The sequence below is a fragment of the Clupea harengus genome, chromosome 8 (genome assembly GCF_900700415.2).
Source record: "Clupea harengus chromosome 8, Ch_v2.0.2, whole genome shotgun sequence".
NCBI classification, from domain to species: domain Eukaryota; kingdom Metazoa; phylum Chordata; class Actinopteri; order Clupeiformes; family Clupeidae; genus Clupea; species Clupea harengus.
This window is the reverse complement of record NC_045159.1, coordinates 20,758,115-20,772,973: the sequence shown is the minus strand read 5'-3', so window position 1 is coordinate 20,772,973 and position 14,859 is coordinate 20,758,115. Positions and strand designations below refer to the sequence as shown.

Here is a 14,859-nt window from a genome sequence, read left to right as displayed (position 1 = left end):
TTGACAAAGGTGCGCTCGTGGAAGAGCATCTGCAGCCGCTCCTGGGCGTAGTTGTGGCAGAGCTCCTCGAAGGTGGCGCCGCGCTCGCGCTTGGCCTGCCTCGGGTTCTGGAAGCCCGGCGCGTCCACAATCAGAACCGAGCACAAAGAGTTCTGACTGGACTTCAGCGCTCTGAAAGGGCAAAGACACACACACACACACACACACACACACACACACACACACACACACTCATATTGGAGAGGGTCACAAGCAAAGATGCATGTGGAAACAAGAGACAAAATAAAGGTGGCCATGGAAACAAGATCATACTCCGAAAACTGGTATTTGAAAACTCATTTTTGATCTTTTTCCAAGAAAATAAGACAACAACATCAGCTGTTACAAGGGAGTCAAAAATCTGTTAACAAGTGAGGAAAGATATGGAGATGGAAACGTAAGAGATACATATTAAATGAACAGGGGGTAAAAAAAAAAAGACGGCCATGAATACAAGATCCCTACTTTTGATTTTTGACCTTTTGAACCCCAACACCTCTGGGGTAGCGCTACCACAGTCATTGGTGCTTAAGGCCACTAACCTGTTGATGAGGGAGATGAGGACCGTGAAGAGCTCAGAATAAAGAGCAGACGCCATGGCCTCCAAACACTCCAGCGCAGTGGCCTTCAGCCCTGAGGAACAAACACACACACGAACACACACACACACACAGTTCCAATCAGTTATGGGAAAAAACACACTGGTTCTTAATTTCACTTAAATCTAACGGAATGAACACACCCACTCTCACACACACGCTCACACAGAAAATTGGAATATGACGGAATCATTACATCTCATTCATGAATGATGGAGACTGCATGGAGCATTACTAAACACGAGAGCACATTTCCAACACACCAAACCATTCAAACCCATATGAGAAACACACCACACCAGTCAAACCCATATGAGAGCACATTTCCAACACACCACACCAGTCAAACCCATATGAGAAACACACCACACCAGTCAAACCCATATGAGAACACATTTCCAACACACCACACCAGTCAAACCCATATGAGAACACATTTCCAACACACCACACCAGTCAAACCCATATGAGAAACACACCACACCACACCAGTCAAACCCATATGAGAACACATTTCCAACACACCACACCAGTCAAACCAATATGAGAAACACACCACACTAGTCAAACCCATATGAGAAACACACCACACCAGTCAAACCCATATGAGAACACATTTCCAACACACCACACCATTCAAACCCATATGAGAAACACACCACACCAGTCAAACCCATATGAGAGAACATTTCCAACACACCACACCAGTCAAACCCATATGAGAACACATTTCCAACACACCACACCACACCATTCAAACCCATAATATTAATCCTCCCTTCTCTGCTCGCTGGCGTCTGCAGTACCTGAGGAGTCGGCGGCGTCCTCTGTGGCCTGGCGTATGGCGGAGATGCGCGGGTTGGAGCCTTTGGCTTGGTGCTTGAAGATGGAGGAGGAGAGCTCTTCCAGGCCCACCCCCAGCAGGTAGGCTGCCTTCTGGGCCCACTCGTGACGGGCAAACTGCTTCCGGCCGGCTGAGGAGGGCACAGACGGACACGCGTCACCACACCCACCAGTGGAGAGACTGGCAGAGCACAAGCACAGTGACACCGTCCAGATCCCTAATCTGCCACACAGCCAGGGACTATCAGGACTAACCCTGGGCAATGGAGCAGTCTGGAGCAGTCTGTAGCAGTGAGATAAGCCCACTCTATGGAGACCGACTGCTGAGTTTAAAATTATTTAGTAGTGACTATGGATTAGCAAGCAGTTATTAGTAATTGACTACAATGATTCATTTTGTATTTACTTGTGGTAAGTCTACAAGCATTATTGGTTTTGCCTGAACTAGATTAAATCTTTCAAATGGTACAGTTTAAATGGCCAGACAAGATGGTGAAAATGCTAATAGGAAAGCATGGGGTAGTGATTTACCTTCCTCTGTCTCTGGTTGGGCACAAACCAGCATGCAGCGTGCAGCAAGTAGAAACAGACAGTTAGAGCAGTCACGTTACTTTAGAACTAGTGCCACAGAGATCAAACAGCTTAGTCAACAGTGATAACTTCATGCATTTAAACACACACACGCACACACACACACACACACAGGTGCACAGATCCAGATGCAAACTCCAAACAGAGTGGTAGAATAACTTTCCCAGAATGCTTTGCGAACTGAGGCAGTGTAACATGGAACATGGCTGCCGGTGTGGGGAGAGAAGCCCCCTCACAGATAATCATACTGAAGCCCCCCCCCCCCCTCACAGATAATCATACTGAAGGTTAACGTCCATTGCAATAGCTTAGGTTAATGTAGATGCAAGGGAATATGCACTTTGATTGTTATAACACGCATTTCAGAAAATGTGCTTTTCACCGTGCCAATAGAACTTTGCATAAATGTTAATTTGTGAGTGGCAGTACAGTTATCTCCATGTCCCATCTATGCTTGTATGTATGCTTGTATGTATGTATGTATGTATGTATGTATGTATGTATGTATGTACGATGCGTGAAAAATAAACCAGCATCTGATCTGATATCACCCATCAGTGCAGGGCAGAACCAAGTGGGCACTCAAAAACCAGAGGTAAGGGTAGAAATGAGAAATGGGATTGGGCATCAGAAGAGATTATATCAGTGCAAACAGGCCTGAGGAAGGCAGACACAATGACTTAGTTATTCAGTGCTGTGACTAAATAACAGCCATGCATTAACCCAGAATCACCCCATTAGACTGGATAGGACGTGTGTGGCACTCTGATGGCAAAGGCTAATCATGCGGCTTCCTAAAGCCCTTCTACTATGAGGCTGCGTGGTCTCTGCTGCCCCTTAGTGGAAGGAAAATGAAATGCAACCAGTAAAGCCCAACAGAGACCCTAAATCTACATTTATTTAATGTTTATTTAAACCAACATATTTCTCCCATGTGGAAAGGAAAGAATCTGTGTAGAGTAGAATACAATTTAAATGAGAGAAATAGCAGAGAGATCACTCTCACACACACAGAGAGAGAGAGAGAGAGAGAGAGAGAGAGAGAGAGAGAGAGAGGAGAGCAGATATATAACTGCACTGAGCTACTATACCACATTCATCTATGATGGAGACTGCATGGGGGGGGGGCATTACAGCACATGAGCAAACACCAAGCACAATGAACAGTCATGATCTCATCTCAGCAGGGAATAGAGCAATACTGTGCACAAAACATCAAACCCTGAGTTATCTAGGTTAAAACATCAAACCCTGAATTAAAACAGGTCAAGTTTAAGTTTAAGAAATCCTGCTTTGTGAAACACAACCCTGCCACACATCTGCATTAGTGGTGGCATTCCTCTGGCAGTGGATGGAGGAGAGGTGTGTAGAGATCACTCACACAGAGAGAGAGAGAGAGAGAGAGAGAGAGAGAGAGAGAGAGAGAGAGAGAGAGAGAGAGAGAGGTGTGTGGAGATCTCCTACCTTTGGTGGCACCGGCGGCTCCCAGGTGATAAATGGCGGCCAGCATGAGCCAGAAGGCCTTCTGCTCGTCAGCAGAGATGCCCAACACCTTCATCGCTGCCTGCAGCTTAGTGAACTGCTGCGCTGCCTTCTGCTTGTCTTCACTCTGGAGATGAAGAGAGAGTGAGAAAGAGTGAGAAGAGTAGAGTGTGTGTGTGTGTGTGTGTGTGAGAGAGAGAGAGGGAGAAGAAATCCAGAGTATGGTGTGTATACTATAACGGGGTTTAACAGTGCAGTAGAATCATGTGAGACAGTACCAAAAAGGAAAACGAAGTAAAAATGATTTCTTTGTTCACTGTGAAGCACTGGTATATCAGATTAGATGTGCGTGGAACACCTGAACACACACACACACACACACACACGTATCCCTACCTTAGTGGGGGGCATGATCCCAAAGGCACTGCTTTCTGCAAAGTGGTTAAAGTGGAGCTCTGTCCTGTCAAAGCCACAGAGAGATGCTGTCAGTCTCCACAAACACACACAACACAAACACACACAGCACAAACACACACAACACAAACAGCACAAACACACACAACGCAAACACACACAGCTCAGACACACACAGCACAAACACACACAGCTCAGACACAAACAGCACAAACACACTCAGCTCAAACACACACAGCTCAAACACACACAGCTCAGACACACACAACTCAGACACACACAGCTCAGACACACACAACTCAGACACACACAGCACAAAAACACACCACCCAAGAAATACTGCCCCTCCCCTCCCCACCCTGATCCCCACTGCCACTACACATCAGGGGAAACATTATTCCTGCAAAAGAACACCAAACCGATAAGGAAGATAAGACAGCAGCCAACTCAGTCCAGAGGTCCTAGCTCTCTGTCAGCAGTCTGGGTCTGGCTCTAAGCAAGCGTAGATAGATAGATACCATCTGTGACAGATCAGGGACCTGAGTCTAGCTCTGAGCAGAAGTAGATAGATAGATACCATCTGTGACAGATCAGGGACACATCCATTCCTCTGAGGCATCCGAGGCATGATCCCTCACCAATTAGAATGATACACCTTTGTAATGGGGCCCTGATCTGGTGCAAATAAGTCATATCTGAAGATGGTTATAAGGGACAGAGTTCAGAGTCTCTGGGTTGGTCTAGGTCCTTCGTTTATTGATTGACCCTACTAGAAGGTTTGGGTCTACTAACACCAATCATGTTTTTAGATCTGGTCTTCACTGGCTGCTGAGACTGCTAGAAGGTTTGGGTCTGCTAGCATTACTAATGATTTTAGTCTTGATCTTCACTGATTGCTGAGACTGCTAGAAGGTTTGGGTCTGCTAGCATTACTAATGATTTTAGTCTTGATCTTCACTGATTGCTGAGACTGCTAGAAGGTTTGGGTCTGCTAGCATTACTAATGATTTTAGTCTTGATCTTCACTGATTGTTTAGTCCTCCTAGCATCACTCATGACTCACTTGAGTGATCCGTCTGCTCCAGCCATCATGTAGTAGAAGATGTTAAAGGTGGACTCTGCCTCCGGCCGCCGTGCTACCCGCAGCTTCTCCAATAACATCGTCTGATAAAGAAGAGTGACAACTTATCAACCAATCATTAAAAGGCATTCTATTTTCTACCTAATGAAATATGTGTGGGGGGTATTTTTGTGTTTAGAGGCATCCTACCATCAAGGCCTATTACATGTATGTATTTTATCATAAACAGAAGAGAAGGATTTGATCAAGTTATCTGGCTATGCTGTGTGTGCTTCTCTGGCTGAGGCTCTTACTTGAATGGAGGCAGATGCCACCTGTCCGGCCTGGTCAAAGTCCAGGAAGACAATGTGGGAGAAGTGACTGGCATTACTGTTCATGGCCGTCGAGCCGTTCCCAAACGCCTCCAGGATGGTGTAGACGGCCTGCCACTTCTCCGCTGCGGAGAACACAGAAAGCATCGAAGAACAGTTCTAGATCAGAGACTATCGTATAGTTAAGGGAAAAACCTGAAGACCATGCTTATCAATAGATTCGACCGTTGAGAAATCAGGTTTGGTGCAACCTCACTTTACATTTATTCATTGAGCTAATATTCATATCTTATGAACTTAGAGTATCAGCCTTCCTCAGCATATATGCCCCCTGGGCATCGAACCCAGGACCAGCATGCAGGCTCTTTCTCAGTCCTCATCATTTCATCGCCTTGACACACATTAACTGATGCCTGAGTCTATTTACATTCACATGAAAGTGATCCACCTGTACATATTTAGCAGACACTGCCATCCCTTGCGACATAGAGTGCAGGTAAGCTATGTGTTTAATCACTATGTGTGCTGGACATCCCTGCGCTCCCTACTTTGACACATAAGGCGTTCACTGTGAGAGGCTAGAGCTCACCCACCGGAGTAGGCTTTGCCTGTACTACCAGCAATGGATACCAGGTGCTACACCAGAGCAACTTATAGTACAGGTATGCATGTGTGCTCCCTACATATTGAATCCACGACCTTGTTGTTGTTATTGTTGTTGTTGTTGGCAACTTTAAATGGCCCCCCCTTGTCTGTGCCCCCTGCATACACAGTAAGTTCTGACTCTACCGTCTATCTGACCCACCAGAGTAGACTTTGCCTGGGCTGCCAGCGATGGACACCAGGTACTGCACCAGGTGCTGGCTGTTTGTGGTCTTGCCGCTGCCCGTCTTGCCCAGCAGCACGATGGACTGGTCCTGGCGCGTGGTCAGCAGGTTGCGGTACGCCGTCTGCGCCACGCCGTAGATGTGTGGCGCCGTGTCCTCGCGACGACAGCCTTTAAACATGTGCATCACCTGAAGGGAGAGATTACATTCGTTTTACACGAGAGGCCTACAACAGCCCTAAAACATGTTCATCACCTGAAGGGAGAGATTACAGTAGTTTTACACGAGAGGCCTACAACAGCCCTAAAACATGTTCATCACCTGAAGGGAGAGATTACAGTAGTTTTACACGAGAGGCCTACAACAGCCCTAAAACATGTACATCACCTGAAGAACTACAACGGCTTGTAAACATGTGCGTCACCTGGGAGGAGAACACAGTTACAGCATATAACAACTACAGACCTTAAACATTACCTGAGAGGCAAACACAACACCTGCACCTGAGGGGACATTTCAGTAAGGATGTGTACAAGGACAATAGTGGCGTCTCCCACAGGTCTAAGCACACAGTACAAAAATGAACAACACAGCAACATACCCTACCCTCACTTTAGACATTGAAATCAAAGATTTAAGAGAGACTAAAAGGATGCTGGCTTCCGTCATGGCGGCCGGTACCTTCTCGGAGTACATGGCGGGGGCGGTGACGGGGTTGATGACCAGCAGGTTGGGCCCGGCGTAGGTGTGCATGAGGTTCCCTCCGTAGCGCTGGCGCAGCGAGTGCATGACGCTCGACTCGTTCAGGTAGGGCAGAGACGACAGGTCCTCCACGCGGTCATGAGACGGGGGGTTGGCCTGGGGAAGAGGTGGAGATGGACACCTGGGTTTACGGCCGTCATCGCTTCATCCGCAATGATGCTTTAAACATTTAACATTTATTTACAAGAGGCATCCACCTGAAGGCAGCTTCAAGTGCTGATAGGGTACACATTTATAACAGTATGAAGTAAAATATAATGTATCAATATCAGTAGAAAGTAAAGTGCCATGAATGAATATCAGCATAAAGTATAATTTAATGTATCAATATCAATATAAAGTATAGTATAATGTATCAATATCTCTATAATGTATAGTATAATGTATCAATACCACTGTAATGTATAGTATAATGTGTCAATATCACTATAATGTATAGTATAATGTATGGATGTCTGTATAATTGTGGAAACTGAATGCTTTTGGCACCTTGTTATTTTGCTCCACCATCAGGAAACTGAGAGAAACTGAATGATATAATTCTAAAAGCTAGTGTCTTTTCTGGTTTGGGTTTGTATTTTTTGACATCATAACACCACTCTTATAATAGCCCGAGATGCCTGTGTGTTGGAGCCATCACTGGCAGTGCAGCATCTCAATGTTGATTCTCACACACGCTTCACAGCTTTGCCCTCACATCCCCACCCGCCCCCCCCGGCAGACCGCTCTGGGCTCCATGTCCTGCTGATCTGGGCATCACAGATGGGCCTCAATATGGACACAGTCCCTGGGACATCACAACCAGCACAGCGAGGCGCTGTTCACGGCCCGGTTCCCACAAATTCAATCCGGTTTTCAGATAACTGACTGGCCAGCCACAAGCCCCACACATGGGTTACGTCTCCAGAAATATTATTTAACGGCTGTGCTTATGTCACACTGGCTGCTGCCAGACAGGGTGTTCGAGCAGAAGCGTTGTGCAACTGGACAAATCAGACAGCAAGCAGTTCTGGAAGAGGTCCGGCCCTGATAAGATGGAGACCAGTGCCAGGTCCATTCAGGAGTTGGCGGTCATGTGGTGATTACTTGAGTGCAACTGGCCAAAGCATCCGTGTACAGCCCTGTCATGCCTCAGAGATTATTTTGATTATGTGTAGCTGCCTGTGTTATTTAAAGACTAAGATGAGGTTGGAGATATTACACACTGATATTATCGATTCCTTGTATGTCTGACATGCAGGAAATTGACAATAAAGCTACTTTGACTTTGACTTTGACTTTGACTGACCCTTCACCACTTCTCCACTGGTGTGTAAAGCCGGCTCTCAAACTCTACATTTGTTTCCCCTAAAACACACTAAAACACATCAAATAGATCCCCTTCATTTGTACTGCAGCTCATTTGAACTGTGAAACAGTTGCGTTGCAATGGCAACTTTTCAATTCAAAACAATTACTGTACAAATATGATTAGCTAAACGAGTTTTATGGTGTTCATAAAGTACTGTGACCTAGCTTACTTAAACTGTAAGGTTGTAATATCTAAGATTATAATATCTAAAGCAGCACAAACAATATTGTGTGCTACACAAATTAACACAAACAGAAAGAATTGGCAATGGAAGTTTACTACATAAACTGAGGGCGTTTTGGGGTAGTTGGGGTAGTTGGGGTGTTTTGGGGTAGTTGGGGTGTTTTAGGGTAGTTGGGGTGTTTTGGGGTAGTTGCTAGCGTGACGCAGGTTGTGGTAGTGAGCTCAGGGCCACAGCTCACCTTCTCCACGTCATCCTCGTCCACGTCCAGCAGGGACCCGTCATGTTCCAGCCGGATCTTCACTTTGCCCTCGGGCAGACTGCCAGCCTCTGTCTTCAGCAGGGTCGCTACGGAAGACAAACAAACAAACAAAGAAAAAATAAAGAGCTTATGCTGTGAACTGGGTTAGTAATTATTGGATTATTTGTGTTGTTGCACACCACACTGCAATCCACAGGCCTGCAACCTTTACTCAGCAGACCAGACCTCAACGAAAGAATTCTGATAGTGATTTCTGTGTGGCAAGCGTGCTGAACCAACCTAGGGAGAAGCCATCCTTGTGGACCAGCCATACTTTCTCTGTGCCGTACCACGCCTTCTCCGCAGTAATCTGCTCCTCCGTCTTCACCTGTGGGAGAGAGAGGCACTGGAGTCAGTATAGAGCAGTGGATCACTCCCACTGGACCAGCGCCGCTCACACTTGGAGTGTCTTTTTCACCGCAGTGACGTTAGAACCGTCCCAGGAGCTTTCTCACTCTGGTCTGATCTGAATGTCTGGGTGTGTTCATAAACTCAACCTGGCACTCTGAGAATGGAATGACGCTCTGTAGTTGGAAAAAACAGAGCGTTCCATCTTTCTACATATTTACAGACTTCAGATCAAAATGGACATTACACAAACAGCCGTGTTTGCAATTGGGTTTCCGTTTTATTCAAGAACTTGACAACAGTGAGGATAATGAATACTATGTAGGGCATGATGTTGAATGACTAATTATCCTCTGTAATTCTCCCTAAGTCCACAGCTGTTGAACTTTTTTTTCACGCTCTGAACGCCGCCTCTTCATCTGGAGTGCCCAGAGTTTGCTCGGAACTGTGACACTCCGAAAAACTGAACCACACTTCCAACAGCATTCCGAAATTCAGGAGTGGCAGTTAGGGAAGGCACAGTTTGAGATCGGACATGGATCTGGTGCAGATATGGTCCTGAACCAGAATATGTCTACATGCCAAAACCGGGCAAGTGCTGTTGCAGAGTAAGCCCCAATGTGCCCAGACCTATGAGAGGTCATGCATCAGTTCAAGCTCAGACATATCTCCTATTACACACACACACAAAACAAACAAACAACAACAAGACTTCAAAACAATCACCGTTCACGAACACACCTGTGGGAACGCAGGTTATCCCTGACCACACATCTGCGATTCCATGCTCATACTCAAGCTCTGCGTCTGCATCAGTATGTGTGCCACTTCCTCCCAATAAAAAAAGCCCTTCTATTCTTCTCTATTGCGCTCTCAGATCTAAGCGCCGTGGAGAGAGTGCTTTAACGACGGAGATAAACACATAAGAGTCTCTACTTAAGCGGGCACGGGCGCATCCCCTCATTCTCCAAATTGGCAGGGGCGATAACGGGCCACTCCAGATGGCGCACTCTAAAGGGATAATTGGGAAATAAATTACAGATGAAGAGCAGTGCGAGGAACAATGCCGTGGATTATGGGTAGGGGAGGAGGTGGGCGGCGCTGCCCAGTAATGTGACACCAGCACTCGGAGCAGCTTTGAAGCATTGTGTTTTTTTTTGTCAGAGATGCGACCAGGTGCAGCTGTTCCTGTGCGGCTTTCCGCATGGCTGCGTCGCCATTGGATAGGAGCGCGAAGGATTGGGTTACAGACCACGCCCACTCCACCCCACAAGTGTGGCCGCATGTCTGCCGCCTACCACACAGCAGAGCACGGCCAGTAGCCACGCCGTCATGGAGACACGAGTGTTCCTGAGGAGATGAGGATATTACTGAGTGTCATGGAGACTCGAGTGTTCCTGAGGAGATGATGATATTACTGAGTGTCACTCAGAGCCTCTGAGCTGTGGTAGGTCTACTGCTCTAACGGTGGATGGATGGATAAGGTTACTGTAGAGACACTCATGAATTAGACATACAGCATCCCAACAAGAAAAAAAACACACACATCTGAATTACAGCGCCATGCATCATCACTGCAACACCACCCATTAAAACTGATCTGCACATTAAAACCCACTCGAGTTCGTTATATGAAATAAAATCCACACCATGCATCAAACAACCCAGGTTCAGGCCAGGCCAACCCAGGTTCAGGTCACTGAACTTCACTAAAGAATAGGCTGGTATCTGCTATTATTTGAATGAAATCCAGTCCACACCATGCATCAATATTTTATCTGACAGGAATTTCATGTGGTCTCAGTGTGATGTTCAGTGGTCTCACACTAACACAGCTATCCACATACAAACACACCCACACACAAACATAGCTATCCATATACAAAACACACACACAAACACATCACTCAGGTGAGCAGAGGTCACATGACTCAAAGGCGGGACCAGACCTTGGGTTGAGCAGCTGCCTGGTGAGCTGCCTGCAGGAGGGCCACAGGATCCTCCTCCACCTTAGCCTGGAAGGGGCAGGGGTCAGCTAGAGGTCAACAACTAGTTCACTTTCAGCAGGTATACCTAAATCTCACACACATGCACACTACGAACCACAGACACACACACCACCCCACCAACCCTCGCCTTCACACCACTTCAACTGAGTCCACTGCACACATGCACACGAGGACAGTACTGATCCCTCGAGAAGCTGCAGCTCAGAAGAGCTTACAGTGGTCCTATCAGCTACTATGTCCCATGACTGGGTGTTTCCATCATAATCAGAGTGAAGTTGTTAGATTTGTCCACAGTGTGGGACAGCCCTTACTGCAGGCAGTGCAGACATGGATCCAGCCCTGGTCTGGTGCAGGGGGCTGTGATCAGAGCCTGATCTGGTGCAGGGGGCTGTGATCAGAGCCTGATTAGACCCTGATCTGGTGCAGGGGGCTGTGATCAGAGTCTGATTAGACCCTGATCTGGTGCAGGGGGCTGTGATCAGAGCCTGATTAGACCCTGGTCTGGGGCAGGGGGCTGTGATCAGAGTCTGATTAGACCTAGATCCATTTCAGGGTTAAGTGCTAAGGTTTAACACTGACATGAGGGCAGAGTGGGAAAGGATCAAGATCGGTCTTACAGAGAGGTGTTAGACACTGTAGCCCAACCAAAAGCGAAAACACAGCACACACACACGCTCACAGCAGAGTACCTTGGGTGCCTTGGCAGAAGCAGAGCCGTTGGCCTAACGAACCAGTCAGAAGTAGCAGCGTAACACACAACACAGGAGGGAGAGGGAGAGGGAGAGGGAGAGGGAGGCAGAGATCAGCAAGAGCACAGAACAGAAACACCAAGTCCACACACACACACACACACACACGCACGCACGCACGCACGCACGCACGCACGCACGCACGCACGCACGCACGCACGCACGCACGCACGCACGCACGCACGCACGCACGCACAGAAGAGGAGGAAGAATGAAAAGACTATGCATCATTTTCTAATGAATGTGTCCCTTTTATGTGAAAGTACACTCTTACTTCACTATGGATGAGGAAACTTGAACAATGGATGATAGCCAAAAGATAAAAAATAAATTGTGCAATTATTTTTATCAGCCATAAAATACACACAGAAGAGGAAAGGAAGGGGATGAAAATAACTGGTTGTTCGCCGCTCTGCTGACTATGGCTGGGGGTTATTGCCCCTCTGCTGACTATGGCTGGGGGTTACTGGTTAGGATCGCCTTCCTCTGCTCAAGATTAGATGTCTGGGTCAGATTCCCTGTTGGTCGGCATCCAGACTGGAATCCCACAGCTGAATGAAAGGCCAGGGTAATTAGCAGACTGGGTGCCTTGGATTTTCATTCTGCTTGGGGATTACTTGTGAGATTGGTTAAGATATAACCCAGTCCACACTCCGTCCAGTAATCTGAGTCTATGGGCCTCACATCTCTGGTCCACAGAGCACTAGTCTCCCTATTTCTGTCAATTAAGTAAGATATTCTCTGGGCTTAACTGAGGTTAAATTACGTTAAAGAGGTTAAACTGAATCTTATTGACTTATAATGAACAATTAAACCTAACAAATCAAAACCTTTTTGTATTCCTTGCTGTCAACAAAGTGCCAACAAAATGATCTGTTGACTCATGAGAGCCCATCGACATGAAGCTGGAGCCAGAGACACCATTTTGGAAGCTTTGCAAATACGAACACCCTTCCTACCGGACAAACAAGTGGGGTAGAACGAACAGGGAAGAAAAGTAGGGAGCTTACGGAGTTCAGAGGGACTAAACTCTGTATATGTTTGCAAAACGGACACATTCAGGCCTGTCATATAACTGAACCTATAGACACAGACTCAAAGTCTGTCCTTTTCAAACACCTCTGCATTCCCAGCCTTGCAAGCATCATGTGATAAGCGTATGAAGGTACATATAGACATTCATGACCCCAGAAGCGTATGAAGGTACATATAGACCCTATAGACATTCATGACCCCAGAAGCGTATGCAGGTACATATAGACCATATAGACATTCATGACCCCAGAAGGCGTCTGCCTCCAAAATGCAGGATCTAATGCAGTGACCACAGACAGTAACACGAGTAACGCGATCAAACAGCCATTCATACGGATCAGCTCAAGGGTGCCCTGCTCATGCTAACCACCACGGAGTGTGGAGTCCACACACACACACACACACACACACACACACACACACACACACACACACACACACACACACACACACACACACACTGCATCTGGGTTAGCAAAAGACATGGGATCTATTCCCAGCCTAGAGGGCAACTGGTTCTGAATTGGATAGCTCTGGCTCTGGATCTGTGGTTCTGGCGAACCCAGGCCCGGTCCTCAGCCAGGTCCACTCCAGAGCTGCTATCTGAACCGGGTCGTGTGGGATGTAAACTGAGAAGCATCTGTCTAACTCAAGCGAGGCCGAGCAACGCAGACAGCACACACACACAGACGACGCCCCCCCCCCCCCCCCCGAACACACACACACAGACCCCCCCCCCCCCCAACACACACACACACACAGATGCCTGGCTCCAAACTCAGCAAGAACACAGAGCAAGAGAACACGCAGGGGGGGGGGGGGGCAGAGGAAGATAAAAGGAGAAGGAGAGGTAGAGAAAGAGACGTAGAGGGAGAGAGACAGGGAGAGAGACAGAGAAAGGGAGAGAGAGAGAGAGAAAGGGAGAGAGAGAGAGAGAGTGAGAGCGAGAGAAGATTAAATTACAGGAGTCTTTGCGATGGCGAGGACCTCCTTGAGACGATTGTGGTTGTCCTCTGTGGGGACCAGTGATAGCGCCACCTACAGGCAGAAGCCCCCAACACGTGAGAACAGAAATCCTTTCCAAGAGACAGATGTTGACAACACCCGTATGACACACGTGTCTGCTACACAACAACCAGGACCCAACCATGCTGAACAGAATAGTTCTGGCTGAGCAGGATGAAGGGCCTAAACCTCTGGGCTTCTTCTCTTCTCTACTCTCAGTGTAGACTATAACCCAGCCCACCCCAGACTCTAACCCACCCCACCCCACACTCTAACCCACCCCACCCCAGACTCTAACCCAGCCCACCCCAGACTCTAACCCAGCCCACCCCAGACTCCACCCCACCCCAGACTCTAACCCAGCCCACCCCAGACTCCACCCCACCCCAGACTCTAACCCACCCCACCCCACACTCTAACCCACCCCACCCCACACTCTAACCCACCCCACCCCAGACTCCACCCCACCCCACCCCAGACTCTAACCCACCCCACCCCAGACTCCACCCACCCCACCCCACACTCTAACCCACCCCACCCCAGACTCCACCCCACCCCAGACTCCACCCCACCCCACCCCAGACTCCACCCCACCCCACCCCAGACTCCACCCCACCCCACCCCAGACTCCACCCCACCCCACCCCAGACTCCACCCCACCCCACACTCTAACCCACCCCACCCCACACTCTAACCCACCCCACCCCACACTCTAACCCACCCCACACTCGGGCCAACAGTGGGAGGCATTATGTCAGTCAGGCGTTATGAGGGACACTCTCCCCAACCCAAGGAGCTCCGTATCCAATTGGACACTAACAACATTGAGACCCATTTTGTGGGCCACTGAAATGATAACATGTACACACACCCAAACCCCCCCGACACACACACACACACACACACACACACACACACACACACCTGTGGG

At 48.0% G+C, this 14,859-nt stretch overlaps 1 protein-coding gene across 3 annotated transcripts in view; it reads right to left on the bottom strand.

The window, feature by feature from the left end:
* Window positions 1-14,859, bottom strand: part of LOC105890470 (unconventional myosin-XVIIIa-like) — a 79,451-nt gene that overhangs the window by 39,742 nt on the left and 24,850 nt on the right. For 2 of the 3 annotated variants that reach the window (XM_031572273.2, XM_031572276.2), the window contains exons 3-14: window positions 9,023-9,110; window positions 8,723-8,829; window positions 6,869-7,045; window positions 6,166-6,376; window positions 5,343-5,485; window positions 5,032-5,132; window positions 3,951-4,014; window positions 3,537-3,681; window positions 2,013-2,024; window positions 1,445-1,612; window positions 582-672; window positions 1-171 (exon numbers count right to left, since the gene is read on the bottom strand). The exon at window positions 1-171 is cut by the window's left edge and continues 22 nt beyond it. In XM_031572273.2, the coding sequence (XP_031428133.1) occupies window positions 1-171; window positions 582-672; window positions 1,445-1,612; window positions 2,013-2,024; window positions 3,537-3,681; window positions 3,951-4,014; window positions 5,032-5,132; window positions 5,343-5,485; window positions 6,166-6,376; window positions 6,869-7,045; window positions 8,723-8,829; window positions 9,023-9,110 (1,478 nt within the window). The remainder of the gene's footprint in view (window positions 172-581; window positions 673-1,444; window positions 1,613-2,012; window positions 2,025-3,536; window positions 3,682-3,950; window positions 4,015-5,031; window positions 5,133-5,342; window positions 5,486-6,165; window positions 6,377-6,868; window positions 7,046-8,722; window positions 8,830-9,022; window positions 9,111-14,859) is intronic. The other variant, XM_031572274.2, reaches the window with a different exon arrangement.